The following is a 25,366-nucleotide window of genomic DNA, read 5'->3' on the forward strand; positions in this document are numbered from 1 at the left end:
CAAAATTTACAGTTTTTGTCCGTTGATAAACAAAGTTTAAACAAATGAGCAGGAATGATTCTGCAATGACCGAATCTTAATCTATTAATGGTGGTAATGAATTGTCTGGAATTATCTTTAAATTTGTTATACCAAGGTACATGTGGCGGGGTATTCTGTATCTTTGTATACCGTTTCCCTTTTTCTTAACATACAGACTTCGTGTTCATACCACAGGGTTTTAACATTTTCCAATATTTTCTGCTGGAAGTCAGTAAACGGTAGTTTCGTTACATTAGTGTGGTCTTCATCACATGCACCTCGCACTGCACAGTCTACAGCTTCATTGCGAAAACTACTACAATGAGCAGGTACCCATTTAAATTGGACATTCTTTCTGCTTTCTTTTAATTTTGCCAATATTTCTTTTATTCTATAAATAATACAGTTCATATTAAATCTAAAAGGATCACTTTCTAGTGCTAACAATGAACTTTTGCTATCTGTTAAAATTAAAAAGTCAGAATTATTTACATTATTAAAAAAGTGCTGTATAGATAGCGTAGCATTCAGCAGTAAAATACTGCAGTGACTGTCTAGCTTGAAGCATCTAGATTTCTTCAGCTGTGGATCTTAAACAATAAAATTTATTTTTTGATGATTCAATGGCCTTGGTACGAGACCTTTAAGTTAAGTCGCTTATTTTCAAATACATATTTTATTAAAGTATGAAAAATGAGATGAAGTTGATTAATTTGAAAATATAACAAATTGGGATTATGTATATTAAATGAAACATCTCGTTCTCATCGTCTGGGATGAAATAAAGTCGTAATAAAATGGTGGTTATTTACTGAGACTTTTCAGTCAATTTTTTGGAAGAACCCGAAAAGTCATGTCCAGTGACTTCGTTTCATTTTGCTACACTTATATACATTCACAAATACTAAGCAGTTAACTCAGCGGTAGGCACCGGCTTAGCTCTGCCTCGTCATTACTGACGTTCATGAGTAACGATGTCCAATCACCATCAGGTACGCTGTACGCTCGTCTCAGGCCTGGATTTAGAAGTCTGGAGGCCTCGGGATAACAAAGAAGCAGAGGCCCCCTGGCCCCAAATTATCTTCCAAACAAAATGAACAATTTTTTCCTCTGTTGCCCCAAACCTCTAGACCTTTAAATTCGGCCCTGGTCCACGGTTATTATTATTATAATTATAAATTAAACAGGCACTGAATGTGGCTTTTCGGGATCTTCCCGATCTTCCAAAAACTTTGATAAACTCTTTGTAAATTCCTAATATGTAATTGAATAAATATTTCATTCCTCTTCCAACACCATATTAAGGTATTAACTTATCTCTTATTATTCAAATCATTATCAAAATCAATCAAGCGTCAGTTTTGGTTCCAATTTTTCTAACTGTTTAAGCACGGTTCCCTTTGCTCTTAGAATGCATGAATCAAATAAAAAAGTCTATGGCAAAGTGTTTGTGAAATGGCGAAGCTGTATTTCTAAAAGATCAATTTAATTTTTTAGCAAATGTCGCTTTACTATGTTGATGTATGATGTAATTTTATAAATATAATATAATTTGATAAAAATTGGCACACCAAATTCATTACAAAGAGTTTGCTATTAATGGACAGAATTTATAATATGTGAAAAGGAACAATTTGATAAATTTTAAGTATTGGTTTACATTTTTCAGACTTATATTTATTTACAGGTAATTAGAGAATGTTTTTAAATAATAAAATAACCAGTGAATTAATTTTTAAATTATATGAAATAATAAATAATTCATTTTTGGTTTTAATGTTTCATTAAATAATCATTGAATAAATCAAAAATAGGTCATGTAAAAGCAAATCTTATACATTGGCCATATTACATATCCAAATATACACATTAAAGTGCATTTTTTTATAAAACCAGTAAATCTTGTCAAAAAAATACCAAAAAAAGTGATTGATAATTAAAATAAAAATTATTATTAAAATCTAAACATTATATTAGAATAATTATCATAATCATAAACTTATAATGGTAAGAGTTAAATAACCAACAACATTACTAAATTAATTATTTAATTTTAATTTTTTACGAAATACAATTCACTGTGCACTTAAAATAAATTTCACTTTATTATTATTATTTTATATAAATAGCTATTATTATCATAAAATTAACACTCGAAACAGCTTGACATTATAATGCCATTTGTCAATGTTTGGCCTTACATTTTTATCCTGTAAATATTCCCTTATTTTGCCATCTCTATATATATGTAGAGAGAGATAAAGTTATAACATTTTAACTAGATGTGTCAATGTACAATAGTATTGTACAAAATTATAATTTACTATAAGGTGGCCAAAACTGCAATAAGACAGGTAAACAACTTATGGAGGGATTGGAACATACTCAAGAAGATGAAAGTACAGTGTTGAGACAGTCATTTTCCTAATCTTTTTGGATGCTGCTGAGACTTGGACCTTAAAAGAGTCTGACAGATGATACATAGACGTGTTTGAGGTGTGGTGCTGGCGGTGCATGTTGCGCATTCCTTGGAGGGCTTTCTGGACGAACGCTTCCATCCTGAACAAGCTAAAAGTTGACCAGACGCTATCCACCATATGCCTATATAGAGTGCTGCAGTATTTTGGTCATATAGCAAGAAAACCCTCTGACAACCTGGAGATACTCATAGGGATGGGTAAAGTGGATGGAAGACGATTCAGAGGTTGGAGCCAAAAAAGACCCGACATAAATTGCTACAAATCACAAAAAAGGTCACAGATGGGCTCATCAGGATACTCAGCAATGAGAAATTGATTGAAGCAGGAGGAGGATAGAGATTGAGCACTATCTTCGTGCATGATACAAATGAGATTTTATTCTGTGTGAATAGCTAGAAACAGTTAAATACAAATAAATTTACATTATTAAGGATACTGAAGAACTATAAATATGAGGCATGATCAAATAACATAGTTAATGTATAAAAAATGGGTCTCTAGTGTAAAATAATTTAGAGACTAGATGCAGCTAAAATGAAAAGTATTGTGTGTATATTTATAAGTTATCTAAATGTTTTCAGGAAATGGCAGTGAATAACAATGGCACTAGTGTAGCCAGTGGCACATATGACACAAAAATAGCGGGATTATATGACTTACTTGACACTCTTGGTTCAGGACATTTCGCTGTTGTAAAGCTAGCTAGGCATGTCTTTACTGGAGAAAAAGTTGCAGTGAAAGTGATTGACAAGAGTAAATTGGATGATGTATCAAAGTCCCATTTATTTCAGGAGGTAATGTTTTTTATTTCACAGTCACAAAACATTTCATTCGCAGCTAAATGGTTAAATTAGAAACCTTTATAATATGTAAATCATCTTAATGATTTAAACATTTTAATGGGGTTTTCTGAGTATGAGTTAAATGTTTTTTTAAAAAAAAAAAAGAATAGTATGCAATCTTCAATTTTCTGATTGCATGCATACATTCATATACTGAGCCTTGTCTCTGAGTCTTGCTTTTTGCCAATTTGTTTTAACTTAATTTTTTTTATTATTACCAAAGTACAGTTCTGTCAGTCATAAAAAATATACTCAGTGTATGTGGGAAATTCACATATTCACTCATGTGAGGAATTCACATAATATATAGCACACATGTGCATTAGGTGCCATTCATAAATTAGATTACACGAATTTTAGGACTTATTTATTTTATGTTTGTATTTAAAAATAGTCAAAAGAATAACTTTTTAAGATGTTCTTATTTTTATTAAGTAATCTTTAATAAAATCCCTCTCTAAGAGCACTCGGCGATGACTTGAAACTTATTTAAACCCGTACCATTCAGAATTTTTGTGAATTTTAGTATCTCATTTGCATTAGAAAGCCGCTCTTGAGGTTGGATGTTGTTGCCTGAGAGATAAATTCATAGGGTGCTAAAGCATTAATAAATATAGGTCAAATTAGTAAATTTTTAAAGGTTTTTATTCTATATAAATTTCTCGTTTTGTGTGAAGTCACAAAGCTTTTGATGCCCCAGCCTCTTTCTTCTCAATGTCTCCCCCCTTTAACGTATGATAACAATTTTATTGTCTTGTGTCCTTGTCAAATTATTCCAAATACAGGGAGTACTTATTAATTTCAGATTTTGTTTTACAGGTTCGATGTATGAAATTGGTTCAACATCCAAACGTCGTACGCCTATATGAAGTAATAGATACACAAACTAAGCTATATTTAATTTTAGAATTGGGAGATGGTGGTGATTTATATGACTATATCATGAGACACGAATCTGGTCTTTCTGAATCTCTAGCACGTGATTATTTCAGACAAATAGTTCGTGCAATCTCGTATTGCCATAGGTTTGTATTTTAAACTTATAAAAAAATTGTTTCATAGGTTACAAATTAACATACACTTGGTTTTCTATGTCTGTGTTAATTCTCCTGACGCCTTTATACCTTCTAATGAGAATCATACTTAACACATGCTTATGAATGCTTTCCAAGATGAAAGAATAATATTGTGTAATAAAGACCAAAACCGTCAAATCATAATTTACCGGGTGTGCTGTGAGCTAATTCACCAACCTAAGCAAAAAAAAAAAACTTGAGACATAAAATAATTGATTTATTTTATCATTCGAAATATAATCTGAGTATCATCCTACATTGCTTAGTATTAGGTCTGAAGTATAAATAGTGACAGATTACATTTAATTGCCTAAAGGTTTCATTAGTATTCATTTTCCACTAGGTTTAACTGTATTAGAGTTAAACATATTGTATACTGAGGCCTTAAGCTAGGATTTTATCCTCTGTTGTAAATACTGGGTAGACATGAACGTCAGAAACAAGCATACCAAATGTCTTATATAAGTAACTCTGACACGAAATCGAACTCAAATCCTTTAGTACCATAGTCAGAGACATTAGGCATTAGCCTGATGCAGTAATATAATGAAATCTATGAAAATTTATTAATTAATCTATACCTAAGCTATGAGACTGATTCACATATCAGCAAAAGCTGCTATTTTCCTATTCAAAATAATTAAAAAATTAAAGGCATGCTAAAATTGCTTTTAAATACTGACATAATATAATCAAATATATTTGTTGTCTTGTATAAAGTTTAAAAAGTTTAAATTTTTTGTTTTTCAGATTACATGTTGTTCATCGAGACCTCAAACCTGAAAATGTAGTTTTTTTCGAAAAATTAGGACTAGTCAAATTGACTGACTTTGGTTTTAGCAATAAATTTTGTCCAGGTCAGAAATTAGAGACATCCTGTGGTTCACTTGCTTATTCAGCTCCTGAAATATTGTTGGGTGACTCTTATGACGCTCCTGCTGTGGACGTCTGGTCTCTCGGCGTCATTCTCTACATGTTAGTATGTGGACAGGCTCCATTTCAGGAAGCCAATGATAGTGAAACTTTGACAATGATAATGGATTGTAAATATACAATTCCTTCACAAATTTCAAATTCATGTAAAAGGTAAATAAACTTAAAATAGCTCATGTTGTTTAGTGTAGGCTGGAGAGATAACTGCCAAGCGGGATGGCTGGAGCTCATAGACACCTTGAGATTTGAGATTGAAACCTCAAATACATTTGAAAAACCTTTTACTTCACCCTTTCGTCAAAGTAAAATGGACATTCATTTTTGACATTAGGAATATGGAGAGAAGTATAAATCCGAATATTAGGTTTTAATGTTTTAAAAATATAACCTAGTGTAGATTACATTGAAAAACAATTCCAGACTCATTGGAAGAATGTTAGTGAGAGAACCAGAGAAACGGGCGTGCCTATCCGAAATCGCCACAGATCCTTGGGTCACTGCAGGTGAAGGTGTCACCATAGAAGACTTCGATACGCCGCTCGTTGCCAAAGAACAATTAACTGATGAGGACCGTTCAGCTATAATTCAAAGAATGGTTAGTGGCTCGATAGCCACCAAAGAAGAAATATTGGAAGCTCTGGATAAAAACGAGTACAATCATATAACGGCAACTTATTTTTTACTCGCCGAAAGAAAGCTGAAATCAAATAGGTGAGAACTAGATTTTTAATTTGATATTTTTAGAAATGAGAAAAAAGTTAGTACCATATACTTCACAGTCGATCTGGTATTCCAGGTCGGAAGCGTTGCGTAGACAAGAGGGTCCGCGTCGTCCCGAGGCTCTGAGCGTGCAGCGCGCCGCCCCGCAGTCCTTGCTCGCGCCCCCCGCGCGCGCCCTCGCACCGCGCACGCCACGGACGCCGCAGGACGTCCCACCGGTCAATATACTTAATCCATTTAGCTTTAAAAAAATCGAGTTGTTCTAATTTTCAAACCATACATATCATTTATTCATGACAGAATTAAGGAAAGTGGCAACGATCGTGCGACCTTACAAAATACCTTACTATAAGTGGAATCAGTTTGCTAATTACAAAATATGTCAATACAAGTACAGTAGCAATTATAATTAAATTAAAATTTGAAATTATAGAGGTCTAGAAAATGCAGTATAGTAAGAGAAGAAGATGATGACGAGGAGAGCGCGGTCCCGGGCGGTTGCGGTGCGCGGGACGGAGACACGCGACGCGGCTCTCGCTCCGAGGGACGTCTGCATCTCGCAGCCAGGCTCGTGCCGTCCGCGCAGCCCTCCCACCGCCCCGCCCTCTTAGCGGATAACCTCACAAAGGTACGATATTACTACAACCAATTTTGTGTCCCAATTGTGTCAATCCCAAGTGTCCCAATTTTACACCTATATTCGAAAAGAATTATCGGAGCTTTATAAGTTTTTATTATAATAAGAAGCCTATTTTAGTCCATAGAAAGTTTCATAGAAATCATTATTCACAGTAGTTTGCTAAAGATTATATCACTAATTTATGGGTTATCAAAATCTTAAACTATAGTACGAACTGTTGCCGTTTCATTATTAATGTCAAGACATTGACAAAAGAAAAAAAATATAATGATTAAATAGCTGACCGAAGTTGGCTTTAATTTATATTACAAACGACATAACATAACAAATAATTGGAACTTAACAAGGGATAGGCTTAAGTGAAATATATTAATAATAATGGTATATAATATTAATAATAAAAAAACCTTCGATGAGCAGTTTTATTATAGATACACCTACCAAGCATATAAATTAAAGATAATTAAAAAATCGGTTTTAGATGGGTAAATGAACTCAAGGTCCTGCTAATAGATATTGCATGAAGTGGAAGTATATCATCCTTCAAATTTTCAGGTGAATTTGGATGATGAAGGTGGCGGGATCGCAACGCCGGCACCGAGAGTGCCGCCGCCGGCTCCACCTCCCGCACGCCGGAACCGAATAGAGTGTCGCCGCCGAAGACCTCGCGCCGGCTCTTGCTCCTCGTCTGACTTATCCGATGACGACTCCGAGAAAAAGAAGCGCGCTGCCGAACGAGCCGACGTCGCACTTGATGGTGCTCGCCGAGATTCTCATGACGACTCCAGCGACAGTCAGGAGCGAGGGGCCGGGGCCGGTGCCGGGGCGGTCGGCGGCTCCGAGGCGGGAGCGCAGGCCGCCGGCGACGGCACGTCAGCCGCGGGGGGGCGGGGCGCGAGGGGCGGGGACGCGGGTGGGGACGGCAGGGCGGGCAGCGGGGCGGGCACGGGCCGGCGCCGCCGCACCTCTAAGCATGAGAGTCGGCTCCGCGAGTCGCGGTCGTTGAACCGCATCGCGGAGGTGGAGGAGGCGGGCGGCGCGCGGTGGTCTCGCAGCGGGCTGGTGTCGCTGTGCGGGCGCCCGCTGCTCCGACTGCTGGCGGCGGCGCGTCCCTCTCCGTCAGCGCGCCGGTTGCACGGACTGTGTTAGCGACTCCGCTGGTCTATAAAGTCCCTTTCAGTTTAAACGTATTGATTTATTTCGTCTTTGAACTTGAGCATCTGTCGAGTCTGTCCGTGAAGCATGGTCCGACGCCAGCGACCGAACTGACCTGCGTAACGTTTCAGACATGAAACAGAAACTTGATTTTTAATGAAAAAAAAACCACATGCTACATTTACTATGTCTTTAAAAGGCAAAAAAATACAGTACGGTTTGTACGATTCATGAACGTTTGTTCATTTTGTATAACGAATTATAGAAGTCGGTCGCAGTTTTGCCATCGAGCTACTCGTTGGTTCGTTCGACTATATTTCACAGGTGACGACAGGGTTTTTGGACTTCTACTTTGATTGAATATTATAAATACAATCTTTATAAAGCTCGTGCTTATAAAATCTGCAATATTTGTACATATATTCTGAAACACCTGTTAGGTGACAAATTTTAATTTTATTGAACATTTTCCTATAAAAAACTACAATAGGATTTAAATAATTCACCTTGATTATTTTTTAAGCTATTTTTCATAATTAATTTACAGGTGTGACAAAAAGTTGCAATAATAAATACTAAAGGCATATATTATATGTTCAATAATTATTATTATACAATATTCGATGCCAGTACCATAACTTTGTAAGGTGGCTGATAGCAAAGTTAAGATTATTTTTTTACTAGAGTTTTATTTATTAGAGAGTTTATACATATTTGAATTAAATTAAAAGTGCAAAATAGTATTCAGAGGATTGGAACATGGTGATATGTTGTATCCAAACGTTGTTTGGCGAAGTGTGACGTCACTCTGAAGGAACATTTTTTATTTTAATATTCTCCAATACTTTCTATCTATATAAATGTCTTATAAGCCCATGCCTCTAAAGTCTTTATAAATATAAAGTTTCCAATAAGTATGTACGGAATCCGTCCATTTTTTTCTTTAATTCACAATAATACATTTGGCCTGTGAATATTATTGCACCCTGCGTTATACCTGTATAAATATCATTTTTGAGATTATTACTTAATAATTTAATGTTTTTTTTTATGCAAAAAATATATACCCATGTATTTGTGTTCTATTAGATGTCAATCAATTTAATGTTCTTTTATATTTTACGGGGATGTTTCTTGTTTATAAAGAATGTTAATTCGCAGAACTGTAAAGTCATACGTCAACAATAATTACATACAAACGTGAAGCTGCATATTTGTTATGTTTAACAGTTGCTGTTGATTTAAATGATATTGAATTGAAAAATATAATTTAATATTATATATTACAAAGAAATGAATCAGTTATAGCTGATGTATATTTCCATTTATGTTAAATTTTATTAAATGTTTTTTGTATTCGTAAATATAATTATTTTTACAAGGTTTCATTGTATAATGTAAAAAATTCATTCAAGAGTAGGTTTTTGCAAATTGATTCGTTACGATATTCCAATATCGTAAAAAAATTGACTTTGCTTTGACATTAGCTTCGTCGTCTGTCCATCTACCGCAGCAAATAAATATGTATAGAGGATTTTGCATATGTTTAAAGAATTTTGGATTAAAAGCGCCGAGGCCCCGAACTAATAATAAAAATATTTTATTAGATTTATTTCAGTCTTGACGTGTTCATAATATAACTAGATGATGACTCGGTTTTTTTTTTGATAACGCCATCTTGTTGTGTCTTTAATGCGGTTAGTTGCCCTCAATTAAGAAAAATAGTATTATTATTCGCCAATAGATGTCGGGAAGAGTTGATTATTGAAATTCACGAATAAAACAACATTTTCTGAAAATAAATCGTAGCTAGATCGATTTATCGCCCCCGAAATCCCCTGTATACTAAATTTTATGAAAATCGTCGGAGCCGTTTCCGAAATTCAGATTATATATATATTTATATACAAGAATTGCTCGTTTAAAGGTATAAGATAAATATCACTGTTTGGTTACTGGCGATACGATGAATTCAAAAAGTTAACGGAGACTGTATTTACTGAATGCTTACTAATCTATTGATAAATGTGTGTAATAACTTGAATAACTTACCTTTGTAATGACTGATTTGACCAAGCAAATTTAATGATTGTATAGTGTACCTAATAATATAATATCAATGCATTTTTTAGTCCGATCCTTGATAGATTCGCATTTTATATAATTGTTATTAAGAATTATTAATTGAGATTACGCGTCAGGTGCTACCCGAACTAAATTTGTGAACATTTTGACATAAACGTTATGAAATAGGTATAAATGTTCCAATTATTTAAAATTATTTACAAAATTTATTACATTCTAGATTATGTTTTAAAATATTTTATTATAATATTATATTATATTATATATAAATTAATTTTTGCACTTAAATATTATTTGGTACTTGAGTTGCGTGCTGTTGTTCACAAATCGTAATAAACAAATGGATGCAGAAATTACCAACGTTAGTCTGACGTCACAGTATACCTTTAATTAATATCTTTTTGTAATGATTTTTGGGAAAACTGTACATCGCTAAAACAAGGGATATACATAAAATACTATGCTAAAAGCCTATACAAACTATGACTAGTACAAAGGGATCAGTGGGAATGAAGTTGAATTGTATTGGATTACTTGTTTCTCTTTTTGATCCGTAACTAATGAAGTTTGTGGAATATTAAAAAAAAAAAGTCGATAATCATGACACCGCTTCCACGGCGAACTCGTCTGCCCTACTAGAATAAAATCAATGAAAATAGCACAGTAGTCGCGTGAGACACCTCAATATATAAATTAAATTTCGTTAAATAAACACCGCCAAGTCTATACTTGAAATAGGTATTGACATTACATCGCATCCATCCACAGTAGCAGTAAAACGAGATGCCCTATTTTCTCCAAATCAAACGTTCTTGTGATGTTTATCAATCCCGTGTTATCGTTATCATTTTGCTTATAATACATAACTTTTATGACCTTTTATATTCCTGTCATCAGTGTGCTTAGTGCGAGTTTTTTAACGCTCTCGATAGCGTAAAAGTTAACTTAATTTATATGCAGTTGGATCAGCGCCCCTAGCGGCAAACGCAGGCAAACGTTCCAATTGCATACAAAATCGAGTTAACTTTTACGCTATCGAGAGCGTTAAAAAACTCGCACTAAACACACTGTAACTTTTCTCTTACTTTGTTCGGTTTATGCAAATTCACAAATAAATCTCCACGAAAATCCATCTACGCACACGCACTACCCAAAAGCACGGATTTCCGTCTTTTTACACCTCTAATAATTAAGTTAGCACCTTTTTTGCGCCGATTAATTGCCCTACAGCACATTTATTTTGAAAAATACTCGATTTCATATTTAATCCATATAACTAAAAATCAATGTTCGCTCGTTGTCTTGGACCACTTCTGTATTTCTCGATTTTATCATCACCCCGTGCTCTTTATCATTTGACAGCCTCCGTTGATACTGTTGTATCCAAAGACCGCTTCGCCGGTTAGGTAGACCTGTTTAATGATTTCCCTTATCTTAAACCCCCATTTGCATCCAATGAAACGCCCATTTTTTTTTGTCATGGACTCTTATCAGTGTATGGACTTAGATTCATAATGAATATTGCCCGGCATTTCGAACAAATACGCTACCTGCCCGGCATATAAAAATAATTTTAATATCGTGAAAAATGGATGCTTTACTTACTTTGCCCTATATTAATCTTTTGAATTCTCTGTAAGTGGATCAATAATGGGTATAATGTTTCAAGATCGCAAAATGTTTGTGGGAGATCTGTGACGTCATCGCTGCGCTCTATAGCTCCTAGGTCTTTAGCTGATTAGTTGACTTTATTTGTTTAAGTTTTGTTAACACAACACTTAACCCAAACCGGGACATTTTATTCCTAATATTTAACTGCCCTTTAGGTCTTGATAAAGTATCCCTTCACTTATCTAAATTCCAGAACACATTCAGTATATCTATTATTACAATGTTACGTTTAAAATATAATTCTTGTATAGTAGTAAGGGCTGTTTGTTCCCCATTTCACAGTAAATGTTTTCTGCTAACGATTAACAGATTTTGGAATGCGAGTGTTGCGTGGGATATATTATAAATATATTTAAACCGATGTACTCTTATAGTGCCATTTGTATGTAAAAAAAGCTTCAAATTTTAGGGGAATTAGAAGAAAAATATTTATAACCTAGTCTTATAGGTGAAGGTACAGTAAAACCGCAGTTACAAAAGCAAAAAATTAAATTTGGAAATATCATAATTAGTAGGTACTTACGTAATACTGACAACGTTTTTCGTTTCTCCTTATCAATAAAAAGCGTATTAATATGCGAGAATGGCATGCAATCCATGTTTACTGATTAAAAACTCGCGATCCGTGACTAATAATCACGTTTGTTTTGGTTTTTAGATACGTTCTCGGCTTACCTTATAGCCCAGAAGCATTCGTATGCCCTAATGACATAATATAATAACTGTTTTTATATCTAAAACTAATTTTTGGTCACCGTAATAGCTTGTATCGCCCCAGCACATTGACATCGTTAACAGCACGGAATTAAGTGGCTCAAATTAAAATAATGCATTGTTATTATAAATGTAAATTATATATGCACGCGTTTGCAACAGATGCAAAGCTCTGTGTGCTTAGTGCGAGTTTTTTAACGTTCTCGATAGCGTAAAAGTTAGCTCATATTTGTATGGAATGGGATCGTTCGCCTACGTTTGCCGCTAGGGGCGCTGTTCCAACTACATACAAAATTTGGCAAAATTTTACGCTTCGAGAACGTTAAAAAACTCGCACTAAGCACACTGATTACGTTAATAATAACACCGGTAATATTATATTCACAGTAATGTGCCATGCCAGTTCTAACGTTTTAAAATAATGATAACCACAGTTTAATTTAACATATTTTTAACCGATACCAGAAACTCAGTTGTATGAATTTTTTGTGGACCTACGTGATTTTGAAAATATTTTTATTCTTTTCAAGGGTATACTCACGAGATGGGCTAATTGTTAAATCTTATCGATAAATTTCACTCTTGAAATCGATTTGTTTCTTTTTTAAATTATAATCATATTAAATTGTATTTTAATTGAATGGAGAATATCAATTTCGCAGCTAATTTAAAAAATCATTTCATTGTAGCAATTCTCTGTACCATTATTATGAAACCTTTTGAGTAGTTGATTTTATAAATGTTTTACAATAAAAAATCTACGTGTAAATAAAATAATTATTGTTGTAAATAGATAGTTTAGCTTTATCGTTGTAAATTATCATAATAGCACTTTAAACATCAATATAATTTATTGCCTTAACGTTGTTAATTATCACGACAATGTATTTTTTACGGATAAATTTAGTTTTTGGCGCAATTTTGTGCTTTATTTCGCAATAATATGTCTTGACCAAAGATAAGGTGTGAATGTGTTAAATGATTCCTAATATTTGATGTGCTGTTTGGTGCCAAGTTATTTGTCTAGATTAATTTATATATTATACAAAAGTCTATCTACTTAGATTATAAATTATGATTTTAACTCGCATCTGTTATCTAGCGAATTATTCGAAGCGGGTGCTTTTTTTATCTGTGATTAGTTTCAATAATATCTAAACCTGTTATTAATAATCACTGCGATTTTTTACCAGTAATATATCGTGTATTGCATCTTCCGATCAGGTTTGAAGCTAAATGATAATGTATAAGACAAGGCACGATGTAACTATTTTTAGGTTACTTGCACAGAATTTAAATAACAATACGATCGACCGTAAAGTGTCAATAAATACTTAAGTATTACAAAGAGGCATTACAGGTAATTACTCTTTACATCTAGATGTTTTTTTTGTTTTTTTTTGATAATTGTTTTGTCTATAGTTGTCTGTTACTGGCACTAAGATTTTAGGTCATTAAAATAAAATCGCGCGTGTATCAAACAACGCACCAAGAAGAGCTCCGAACTGAAAGTGAATGGTAAAATTAAATAATTTTATAGTTTTCATTACTTTCATTAATAGCCTTTGCCGTACCACAAATATGAATATGAATAGTACATACCCACCATTCATATTCGTGCTTATGTATTGCAATTTATTTAAAACATAATAAATTTCATGCAAAATCGGCTCTTGGGTTTTAAATATAGTTTCAATCCGTAGATAACAGATGAGTTTGTAAACATCATTTTAGCGCGTATTTTGTTGACTACGAAGTATTGTACTTAAAGGTAAATTCGAACCTCACTATTGCCATACTAACTGTGGTAACTGGTAAGCTCAGGCCACTTTTGCGTTAACGGCCTCATAAAGTTTTTATTTATTATCATGTTGACTGCCACGTAGGGCATCGGTGACCTACATGGCAGTCAACATGTTAATGAATAAAAACTTATATGACTACTATGTCGATTTCTCTCTTCGATCTTCTAAGAGACCGGAATATCTAGTAGTCTCCGGGAAAGATGAATCCGAAGATACTGAGAATGGATTTATTTCTAAGAGACCTAAAAGATATACATTAAAAACAAAAGAAGGCAAAGTTAGGTAATCCAGAAGCTTAGTAACAGAACGTAGGGCACTGGTGACTGCCATGTCGCAGTCAAAGTATTAAGATTGATTACTTCAATAATAATCGTAATGTAACGTAACGTTACGTAATGAAACGAAATTTGCCAAAATCTCAGCCTTGCCGCCTTGACACTTTACTGTCGGTAGTATAGATTAAACCCAAATAAAAACACATTTTACATAGTACAAGTTCGATGTTCTTTGCCTTATGTTTCTTTCGTTACGTGTTCAATTTCACAAGATGAACTCTAATTTAAAAATGCTTCGATGTAAAACTCCTTCAGTAGGTAGGCGTTTTGTAGATACACTAAATTTACTGTTCTTTTGAGCACAGGTATGGTAGTATTTCTTTATTTTTCAAAGAGAAACGTTTAAAAATGTAAGAGCTGCTTTCGTATCTTACTGTTGATTTGAAATTGTAATTATTATAATTTGATTTAATATAATTGAGAGACATATATTTTTTTCATTAAATTACCCTCGCCTCCCTAGACACATAACTTCTAGACGGTAGGTATTCATAATTTAATAATAAGCACGAAATACAAAAGCGTTCTATTGCGACGTGAATATTAAACCACTGAGTATCCACCGTTCTGTGAAAACCACTATATAGATACATAATCTCTCAACTTTGTTTGAGTCCCAACAGATTTGTTTCAAACGCAGCATGCAGTAGCTTTTTTAAAAGCATTGTATACACCCAACTGAACACGTCCTACCTGGTGGAAGGGCGTATTGTTAACCTTAACTGTAAAACTGTGTGGTGCTCCAAATTCCTACAATACTCTGAAAACGCTGCTGCCTATTCTTCGATGAAGCCCATAGTCTATTTTTATGACACCCAAATGAAGAGATGTAGTGCTATTCTAGATCGTCACGACACTGCCATATGAGACCACATGAACGTCAAGTACGGTCTCAAATTTAAAAGGGTTGCGCAAACTTCCTTATGCCAGAATAAGTATACGCAGACTGCACGGTTAACAGCTCACCTTGTATTGAGTAGTAACCGTAAATAGTCATAAAACGTCTCTGCAGGTCATCCAATCCTCTTTTTGTAAGATAGACGTCAGAGCACTGTGATACTTAAGGAATGTCGACCTTCACGACGATTCTTCCTTTCTGTCTATTCTTCTAAATTTAGAAGCGATGCGTAAGCATCATAAAGTAGCGCAGAACGCTACTTCAACAAAGTGGCGCCACATGATAATCCTTTTATCGTAGCCGCCGCTATTTGCATAGTTACATATTCGACCCACGGTCGGATATGTAACCCGCTGTCTCCCGAAATGTAAGACATATGGGGACCCCGGGGCTACGGAACGGAAAACAAAATAAAACTCCAATAAAATATTAAATGCTTAATTTAACTGTTGAATCATCTAATAGAACACTGATTGAGAAACAATATACTTTAAAAGCGTTAAGAAATATTAAAAGTCCATGCTAAAAAAGGCTATCTAAACTGGTTTTCATCAAAAATCATCGTTTACATTCTATGACTCTTTTCACAAGTTTCAGCATATGGGCAATCAATTTGTAGATGGTGTCTTATGATATCTATACCTATTGCTCCAATTTTCGCATAAACCATTCCACATTCCATTAGTCACGATTACGGACGTTCCTATCAAGTTCTTCCCACGAAAGTTCAATGGGATTGAGATCCGGGCTCTAAGGAGGCCAAATCATACCCCTTGTGCTTTTTCCTTTTCTAAATATCCTCTGCATAATTTAGAGCTATGCTTTGGATAATTATCTTGTTGGGAAATGAATCCATCTCTAATTAATCGCATTGGATGGAAAGGCATTTTGTTATAAAACATATTTGTACTGTTCCTTTTTAAAAAATTTTTCAATTGTTATCAAATCATCAGTTTCTTTGCTAGAGAAATAACCCCACACAATAATTAAGCCACCTCCATGCTTGATTGTATGGACTACACAGTCTGGCATCATCTTTTCTTGGGCACTGCGTCGAACGTAAATGCTTCGTTTTGAACCGAATAGTCCAAACTTGGATTCATCGGTACAAATAACTTTTTTAAAATCTTCAGTCTAATCTTGATGGTCAAGAGCTCACTGGATCCGTTTTCTCTTGTTTTGTGGTCTTAGCAGAGGTTTTCGAACGGCGACGCGACTAATGCGACTATACAACCTCGCATCTCTCAGTCGCCGTTTTACTGTAGTCAATGATAAATAAAGGTTTAACTCGAGTTTTGTTTTATGAACGCGGATTTCTGATGCTGTTAAGTGCCTATTTTGCTTGCTGGTATCAATAATGATATTCACTAGACGTGGTAGCTCTCGGCCTTCCCGAGAGTGTGCGATTTTGAAAATTGCCTGTATCCCTGTATAGAGTTATTGTGTCATAAACACAAGTCCCCGATAACTTCAGTTGTAAAGCAATCTCACGTTCGGATTTGCCTTCATTATGTAAAACAACGATGGCATAACGTACTTCACTGCTAATTTCGCGTGCTTTTTTCCATTTTAAGATGTCTTCACTGTAGAAATCACAAATTTAAACTAATTGAGATTGTTTGTGAACAAACCCAAGTAAACTCAGGTAATAAGAAGTCCGAAACACGTGTTTTCAGAAGATAAATAATCCTAATTATTGACCAATGCGAAACAAAACCAAAGTAATTAGTAATGAGCACATTATAAAAATATTATTGACTCTACCACCTGACTAGCGAAGCGTCGTCGGTGTTTGAAAACAATAGACGTTTATTGTCTTGGACAATAACTTGAAAGTAAACAAAAGAATTACTTCTTTAAATATTCGATATTATATAACAATAGAATATGCAGATGTGCATCTATTTTATTTATCTTATGGGATTTTATTACAATTGATAGATAATTATGATGTTTATGTGCGGTCTTAAACTTTTGGCCAGTAGTGTATATAAGATTTACTCCGAGTTGTGCACTCATGGCCCAAATACCACAGATTTTAACAAAGACATTGACCTTGACTCCGATGGCGCACTGATAATTAAGTCCCGTACACCGAGGTTTCCACGCACGCACTCGTTGCGGATTGTATCGAGCCTGATCAATTTAGCAACTTTAATGGTATGCATGTTGCTTTTGGCTGCCGTCCATGTTTCGCTGCCATACTTGGGAACAAGCCTTATAATGGTCTTATAGATCAAACCCTTGAGTTTAACGGGCATTCTGTCGCAGGTGACACCACTTACTTCTCACCATTTTAGCCACGCTGCGGCTATTCGGTGTTTCCCTGTGGCTTTCATGTTGGCCATTTCTTCTAGCGCCATTTTGACCTCATTGGTACGTATTGGAGGTATAAGTCCAATGTTCCTGCCCACGTTTGTGAGCTGTATAGCAGCTTGAGTAGGGTTCAGTAGCTGTTCATAATATTTATGCAAGGCTGATAGGACATCCTTATCCTTATAGAGTAGCTCACCATTTGGATCTCTACCAGCCCTTCATCTCTCGGGCTCCCTCGTGATCCGAAAACGCTGTTTAGCAAGCTTAAATATACATTTTTGACCTTCTTTTCTTTACGGTTGCTCGTACATGGTCTTTAGGGAATCAGCGCGCTCCACTGCCACTATTATCTTAGTCTCATTTTTTATTCTTTTATATCTTTCTTGGTCCTTTGTAGTTTGGGTGGACTGCCAGGTCTTAAAGGCATATTTTTTACTTGAATTGCATTTTGTACTGCTTCTGTCCACGACCAAGTCTCTTTATTGCTTATTCTACCACCTTTTGTACGACCAAGAGTAATATAATATTAGCAGCTTTTACAATAGATTTATATTTTAATATTTTATTATTATATTTTGTAATACAATGATAATTAAAGAAATTAAAATATTATATACAAATGTCCACGATTGACTTCCACGGTGAAGGAATAACATAGGTAGTGTAATAAAAACCAAGGCCGCAAAATTATAATTTGCGTAATTACTGGTGGTAGGACCTCTTGCAAGTCCGCACGGGTAGGTACCACCGCCCTACCTATTTCTGCCGTGAAGCAGTAATGCATTTCGGTTTGAAGGATGAGGCAGCCGTTGTAACTATACTAAGACCTTAGAACTCATATCTCAAGGTGGGTGGTGCCATTTACGTTGTAGATATCTTTGGGCTGCGGTAACCACTTAACCCCAGGTGGACTGTGAGCTCGTCCACCCATATATGCATTAAAAAAAATTGTCATAGACTTTGAAGTTGGTTTAAAATGAAATTTATTTTAACTTTAGCTTCCAATCATATTTAAAACTGACGATTATGTCTAAATACTTGTTTGAATCAGCAATAGTTAGTTATGATTTTCCGAATTTTATTCAGTAGAGGAATCTAATTTTGTTGTCATTATTTATAGTAATAAAATATGATAAATGTGTCAATTTCATAACAAAGATTCATAATGGATAGCAACAGCGCAATTTAAAATTGAAAGCCTTTATGACCTAGCAGTCCACTCAAACTTCTAAAGATCAAGGATATTAAAAAAGAAGAAAGAAGAAGACAATAATAAGATAAAGAAGAATAAAAATAAATTGATAAGATAGACAAGAAGAAATACGAAAATAATAGTAGTGGAGTGCGCAAATTACCAAAAGACAATTTACGAGCAATTGGAAACCAAAGGAAGGTCATATTTCAAATGTCAACGTTTTCAGAACACCACTGAAGTATGAAACTATGCAGAACACAAAGGATTCCGCTAAACGTAAAATAGATAAAGGTCTAAATGTTAAAAAAGTACGAGCTACTGAACAAAGATAAGGCCCTATCAGCCTGGCATCAATATTATCATCAGCTACTCAACCCGCTACATAGGTCGAAAGCGTAGGTAGGAATATTGGAAATATACCTCCAATACTTCCCAGTGAGGTCAGCTAAAGTAGATGGTGAACAAGAAAGCCACGGGGTCTAACGATATAACACGGATTCCTGTCGCTCACCAACCTCTTCAATTGTATGTTACTCTCTTCCAAAATGCCGATTGGGCACCACAGTTCCTATTCATAAGGGGAAGGGCAGCAACTAAGAATGTAACAACTATCACAGAATAAAACTGGCAAGAGATATTATGAAGCTATATGAAGGAATTGTTGTCAACTGCCTGAAATCAGAGTATTCACTGTCCATTATCTAACTATGACAATGGCTTTGTCTAACACCGATCCTGTTTGTTCTAAACGCTCGCTGCAGAGTATCGTGCAAAATGTCGACCATTGCAAGTCGCATTCTGAGACATGGAAAGCATTTGACCACGTCTCAAGGGATACCTACCACCCGGTGTAGCCTTCGCAAGAACGTGTCCGAACATTATGGTAACATCATAGCAGACATGTACATACATGCATGCGAGATAAGTGGTATGAACAATAGTGATTCAAACAAAACCATTAGCAGTTACAGAAAAGGTGCATCATCAAGGCTCAGTACATAGTTACTTCCTGTATTGCTTGATATTCGACTCACTTAGTGGTGCAGTCCTCAGCCTCGTGGACTTACTTGTGGATGATGCAGACGACTTTGCTATCTGCTCTGACAGACGCAAAGAGTTACAAAAGTCATTTCTTTCGCTGTATAACAGGCCCGTGGCCTAATGTTGAGTGTTGCCAAAATCAACATCTCTTAATAACCCAGACCCAGGTGATGACAACAGTCCGATTCCCATCCCACCAACTTGTAGCAACATACAATCAATGTGCATATCTGATACAACCTAGGAAGATATAAACGTATTTTCAGCAAAATTAATCTACTCCTTTGAAAATAAATAACAAGTATATAAAAATGAAAAAAAAAAACATCTCTTTTACTTACTCTGATATTTCATTATTCTTCTATGACGAACAGAGTTTTTAAATAAATGGCATATATTGAGTGTTATTTGATTTATTTTTGCTAGTATTACATTGGTAAAAATATTCATGTTATGAAACAATTTGACTTAGCATTTGGTTGGTACTATGAGTTTACAGATACATATTGTGATTACTGCAGTTTTTTTACTCTTTAATGAATTGGCGATTATGCCAAATGCACATTGCATTAAATGCATAAATTACAAAGACCAAGAATCAATAGTACATTTACCTTATTTTCCTAAGAAATAAACACCTATGTTTACACATGTAAAACTATTAGAAAACTAAAGCAAATATAATTAAGCAAAAAGCAAGTCCCATAGTAAGTTTATGATAAATATTCAGAGATAAATAAATGTTTTTGCTTATCAGACATTGTTTGAGATATTATTATATATTCCACATATTATGAGTACTATTAAACATTGTTGTTTTAAAGACCATGAGTAATTTAATACAACAATATTATAGCACTAGTGTTTTGCTAGCCTAAAATGAAGAAATTAGTAAAACTAGCCTTAATTTTACCAAAAGCAAGTTTCACTTTTATAAAGGCCACAATAATTTTGGTAATGTGATAAAATAAATGGGTACTAGAATCAGATATGATAAACACCCAACCTACATCTCAGAACAATATTTAAATTATAAAGGCAATAATTGATCTGCAGTACATGCACCAGCATGACAGTTTTCCCAATATAGAGAACATTTAATTTATTTTAAAATTATTGTTTTATGTGAAAGTAGATTGGGCCTGTTGAGACTTGATTGAAGGAACTAGAAAGTGCTTCCCTCTGGTGGCTGAGAAAGCTTCATGTTATCTTTAAGAGTCATGAGACGTCTCACTTCTTGAAGAACTGTTTTGATGGTATAGTCACGCTGCCATCTAGCAAGAATTGGGACTTGTCTATTATCCACCTGATAATTTAAATATATGTTAATATAGTTTGTTCATCAAAAGGTAATGTTTGGCAATATATTCAACATAACATTATACTTACAAGTCCAGTTTGACTATTGACACAGTTCATATGAATCCTAGAAATAAAGCGGGCTGTTGGTGGCTCATCAGGGTATCGTGTTCCACATTCAATTTTAAGGGAGTACATTCTATTCTCGTAGGGTGTCTGTAATTTTAAATTATAAAAAAGTAGTTTAGATATCACAGATAAAAAAAGTATTTAAAAAAACTTTACCCTTGGTGGGCCAATAATCATTCCAGTCCAATGAGTAAGAGTCATATCATCATCGCTTTCAAGACCCCAAGAAATGGTTCCATCGCCCACTCCCTTTTGGCCTTGTTCAAGTTCTTCTAAGAGACGAAAATTCCGTGGCACCACTAAATTGGTAAAAAAAAATAAGTAAAGTTAATATTTATTGTTCACATGTTTACACAAGAAGAGAAAATCTATAGATCGAAAAAAAATCTTACCAACGCCTGATGACGGATTCGCCATGATCACAGTATCACCGGCTTAGAGAACTGTAAAAACTTAGATTAATTCAGTCAAGCTTTATTGCATAGGCGCTACCTAAACAGATTCGTTTTATTTAAAGTAAGTATGGCAATTTACAACAGAGTAATTGTATTTTAATTAAACTAGATTTTGTTCCAATAAAGAGAATGAAGGTTAGCAATTTTTTGTTGACTTTGACAAGTTGCATTAACCATAGATTTTTTGTTTGCTAATTCACTTAGCTAGGCGAAAGAAACAACGCAGACAGCCAAAAGTATTAGAATTTTTTTCAACACCTAATTTGAGAACTCAACTTTATTCACGTGCTTTTGTGCATAAAGTTGAATCAAGTGTGCCTCTTATTATAAAATATTACATCTTTACCTAAGAAATTGCTGTTTAGGCTTACAGAAAGATAAAGCATTCTTTATATTTTTATTATCGATAGGATATGCTCTTCTTGAAGAAGTCAGATGTACGAGAGCCAACAAAATTTTTGTACTGACTCTCAAGCATTATTTTTTTCCCTGCCAAGAACTTGTCCAGGCTTTGAAACAAGGAACAGACTGTCGGCGCAAGGCCTGCTGAGTACGGTGGATGACGCAAAACTTCCAACTAGTTCATATAGCTCAGAGACCATCTGTTGTACTGTATGAGGTCGGACGTTATCATGTAGAAGCAGCCAGGATGAGCGATTAAGGCTGGTCTGAGATTCGCGAGCTTCTCAGTTATTGTGCTACAGTAGGCATCCGCAGTAGAGGTAAGAGGAAAGTAAGAATTTATGATGAATTATATCGGCAGTAGACCAAAGAGTGACCATGACTTTTTATGGATAAGTTTTCGCAAGCATTGCCTAAGTGCTGAACTAGAGTCCAATCAACATTTTGACCACTTACGTTTATTAAAAAGAATCCATTTTTCATCGCAAGTGATAATGCCGTTTAAAATCATTTTGTTTCTGCGTCTGTTAAGCAACGTAAGGCAGATCTTAACGCATTCATCGTTCTGGCTATCATTCAATTCGTGCAGTAGGCACTTATCAAGTTGTTTTATTTTGCCAATTTGACCCAACTGAACCAATATTGTTTTGATGCAACTTCGAAAACTTCCACAGTCGTTTTAATTCGTCGTTGTTACTTTGGTTTTTGGGCGTGAGCGGGTTTCGTATTTTAGACCAGAATTTCTATGTTGGAAGCCATTAACGAATTGTTTGTTCGCTTGTAGTATTCACTCAGTACACATCATTAATGTTGGGCATCGACATCAACCCCACAAAAAACACAGCCGGGCTCTTCGATAGAGATCGCTGCGACCGATGCGGGTTCCTACTCGGTCGACTCTATCCCATGATTTGAAAGCGAACTAAGTTGTGTTTTCACTATTGTGGTTTCTTTCACCTCATTCGTTTTAGGTCTATGATTTGCATTTTAGTATTATAAACAATAATATAGACAAATCATAATCAATAATAAGTACAGCAAAGGACAGAAACAAATGGAAATCCTTACACCCGTATCTTTAGTCGTTTACACGAGCTTAACTCGACTCGACTCAACCTCCAACGCGCGTTTTTGTACGATTAGTCGTAAAAATAAACTCCACTCAAACGTACTTGGAAAATTTTCCTAACCGGAGTGAAGTAAGCGAACTGTCAAGTCAAGGTACGTCGCGACGTACCTTGAACGTTTCTCAAGGCTGGTTTTCTATCAATGTCCAAATAGTCTGTGGACCGCAAATGGATGTATATGATATTGTTGTGCAATGGCCTGGATCTGTGCATGATTCCCGCATATTTTGATAATTTAATTTTGATAATATTTATTAATAAAGTAAATAGTTCGCAGTTAGACATTTGAAACTCTTTATTTTATTTACCTACATAAGAGTCATATTTTGCTTACTACCTGATAAATAAAGTCAATGCGATTATAAGTTTTATTTATATAATAATAAACTGGTGGTTGTGGAAAAGCACTTCAACAACACGATGCAACCAAAATCACACAAAAGCGGCGAATAAAAATACAAAGCCGGATCCGAAATCTAAAATAATAATAGGTTAGAAAATAAATAATACACTTTCAGATTTACCGCACGCACACATATTTACGATTAACTCAGCAACCAAAACATCAAACCAATGAAGTAGGAAACCTATGGAAATGAAACGTCAACCAAAATTTCGTGCCACTGTGACGTCATCTGGCCACAAAACATGGCGGCTTTAGTGCTGTACAAAAGATTTCAATGTTATCAGGTTTTATCGATAAACGTTCTTGGCTCATTTTATTTTAAATATTGTTGAGTATTATTTATTTGTAGAATTTATACTTTAATGGGAAGTAAGTAGGTATATTGTTATGTGCAAATATGATATGATTTAGATGGGTGAAATCTAAGACAAGTTCGTCCTTCGAATTTGCCAAGTAAACGATATGATGATTTTTAAAAGTTGCTACACTGATTTTATAAAGTTGTCGTTTGTCGCAAAACATAAAGATATGGCGTAGTTCAAAGCCATCAGCCCATTTCTAGCATGCTAAACGTTATCGTATTTTGAGTACGTGTTTTTCTTAGACTATAACAATGTATTTTAATTGTTTTGCTGACTCTAAAGTCCGTAACATACTACCGCAGCGCACCCCAAGGAAGGTGCGCCGCACCATTTGAATCACTTTCGCTTGAGAGTGATTCAAATTTTAAACTTATCAAGGGACCGCGTGAAAAAAAAACACCTACAGAACATTTATTCATTAATTACAAACGTCATTCCTTGTGACTTCCTCTCTAAAATCACTTAATTATTAAATATTTAACAAATTTACAATAGTGTTTTACTCACTGCGGAATAAAACTATTTTATTTTTAATAGTTCCGATATGTCGGTAGCCTTTTTCCCGAAATATCTAAACAGAATGTCTAAATATGTTTTGATGACATATTTTAAAGTGGTATTTATGATTAGTGTCATGATCAATAGATTCCGACCGAAAAATGGATTTTTCGGATGAGGGCTCCATAATAAATTTAAATACATATGATAATAGTTTTAGGGCATCGACTTTCTTGAGATCCTATAAAATACGTTTTAATTATTATTTTTGTATGTTTTAAGCATGATAAATTATGAAATTTTATATAATCAATCATATTAAATCGATATCAAAGTCAATAAATAATGTACAACCCAAAACAGACGGCCGAATTGACGTGACAATGACATTTGGCGCGCTAAGCATGGCGGATTTTCGGCCTCATTAGACGGAGACGGAGATATTTACGTATATTCATGTTTCATTTTATGTACGCACTGAAATACTGTTATATTGTTTTCCTGCGAGTTAAAGTGCTGAGTAAGAACGAGATAGATATATGTTTATGTATGTGCCTTCAAAATGGGTGCTATTTATATAAGCAATTGTACGTATAGAACAATATGTCGTGTCCCTACTATATAGGTCTATGCATCAAACAAGTTCATCTAGTGTCAAACAGACAGCGGCAGCTTGACTTTGACATTAAACAATGACCATAGCCTACAGAACTCTATGGGTTTGATGCTAGCTTGATCAAATTTTCATCATTATTACCTCA

General features: G+C 34.8%; 2 protein-coding genes across 2 annotated transcripts; one reads left to right on the forward strand and one right to left on the reverse strand.

Moving 5' to 3' along the window:
• The first annotated feature begins 1,444 nt into the window (after window positions 1-1,444).
• On the forward strand, window positions 1,445-14,906 carry LOC101738546 (SNF-related serine/threonine-protein kinase). Its single transcript, XM_038013906.2, has 8 exons — window positions 1,445-1,708; window positions 3,083-3,295; window positions 4,163-4,368; window positions 5,170-5,505; window positions 5,773-6,063; window positions 6,149-6,290; window positions 6,506-6,700; window positions 7,268-14,906. The coding sequence occupies exons 2-8, from the start codon at window positions 3,086-3,088 to the stop codon at window positions 7,859-7,861; spliced, it is 1,974 nt and encodes a 657-aa protein (XP_037869834.1). The 5' UTR covers window positions 1,445-1,708; window positions 3,083-3,085; the 3' UTR covers window positions 7,862-14,906.
• A 5,418-nt stretch (window positions 14,907-20,324) lies between these two features.
• Window positions 20,325-22,015, reverse strand: LOC101743376 (ubiquitin-conjugating enzyme E2 variant 2). Its single transcript, XM_004931463.4, has 4 exons — window positions 21,748-22,015; window positions 21,512-21,654; window positions 21,317-21,442; window positions 20,325-21,233 (listed from the first exon to the last, which is right to left on the reverse strand). Exons 1-4 carry the CDS (start codon window positions 21,770-21,772, stop codon window positions 21,093-21,095), a joined length of 435 nt encoding a protein of 144 aa, XP_004931520.1. The 5' UTR covers window positions 21,773-22,015; the 3' UTR covers window positions 20,325-21,092.
• Between the last annotated feature and the right edge of the window lie 3,351 nt (window positions 22,016-25,366).

This window comes from Bombyx mori, chromosome 11 (assembly GCF_030269925.1).
Source record: "Bombyx mori chromosome 11, ASM3026992v2".
In the NCBI taxonomy this organism is placed as follows: domain Eukaryota; kingdom Metazoa; phylum Arthropoda; class Insecta; order Lepidoptera; family Bombycidae; genus Bombyx; species Bombyx mori.

Coding starts and splice junctions, on each gene's coding strand:
- LOC101743376 (XM_004931463.4), bottom strand. CDS start 21,772: ATGGCGAATCCGTCATCAGGCGTTG. Junction 21,655..21,747: donor GAATCCGTCATCAGGCGTTG/GTAAGATTTTTT, acceptor TTACCAATTTAG/TGGTGCCACGGAATTTTCGT. Junction 21,234..21,316: donor TCAATAGTCAAACTGGACTT/GTAAGTATAATG, acceptor TTAAATTATCAG/GTGGATAATAGACAAGTCCC.
- LOC101738546 (XM_038013906.2), top strand. CDS start 3,086: ATGGCAGTGAATAACAATGGCACTAGTGTAGCCAGTGGCACATATGAC. Junction 4,369..5,169: donor GCAATCTCGTATTGCCATAG/GTTTGTATTTTA, acceptor TTTGTTTTTCAG/ATTACATGTTGTTCATCGAG. Junction 6,064..6,148: donor AGAAAGCTGAAATCAAATAG/GTGAGAACTAGA, acceptor CTGGTATTCCAG/GTCGGAAGCGTTGCGTAGAC.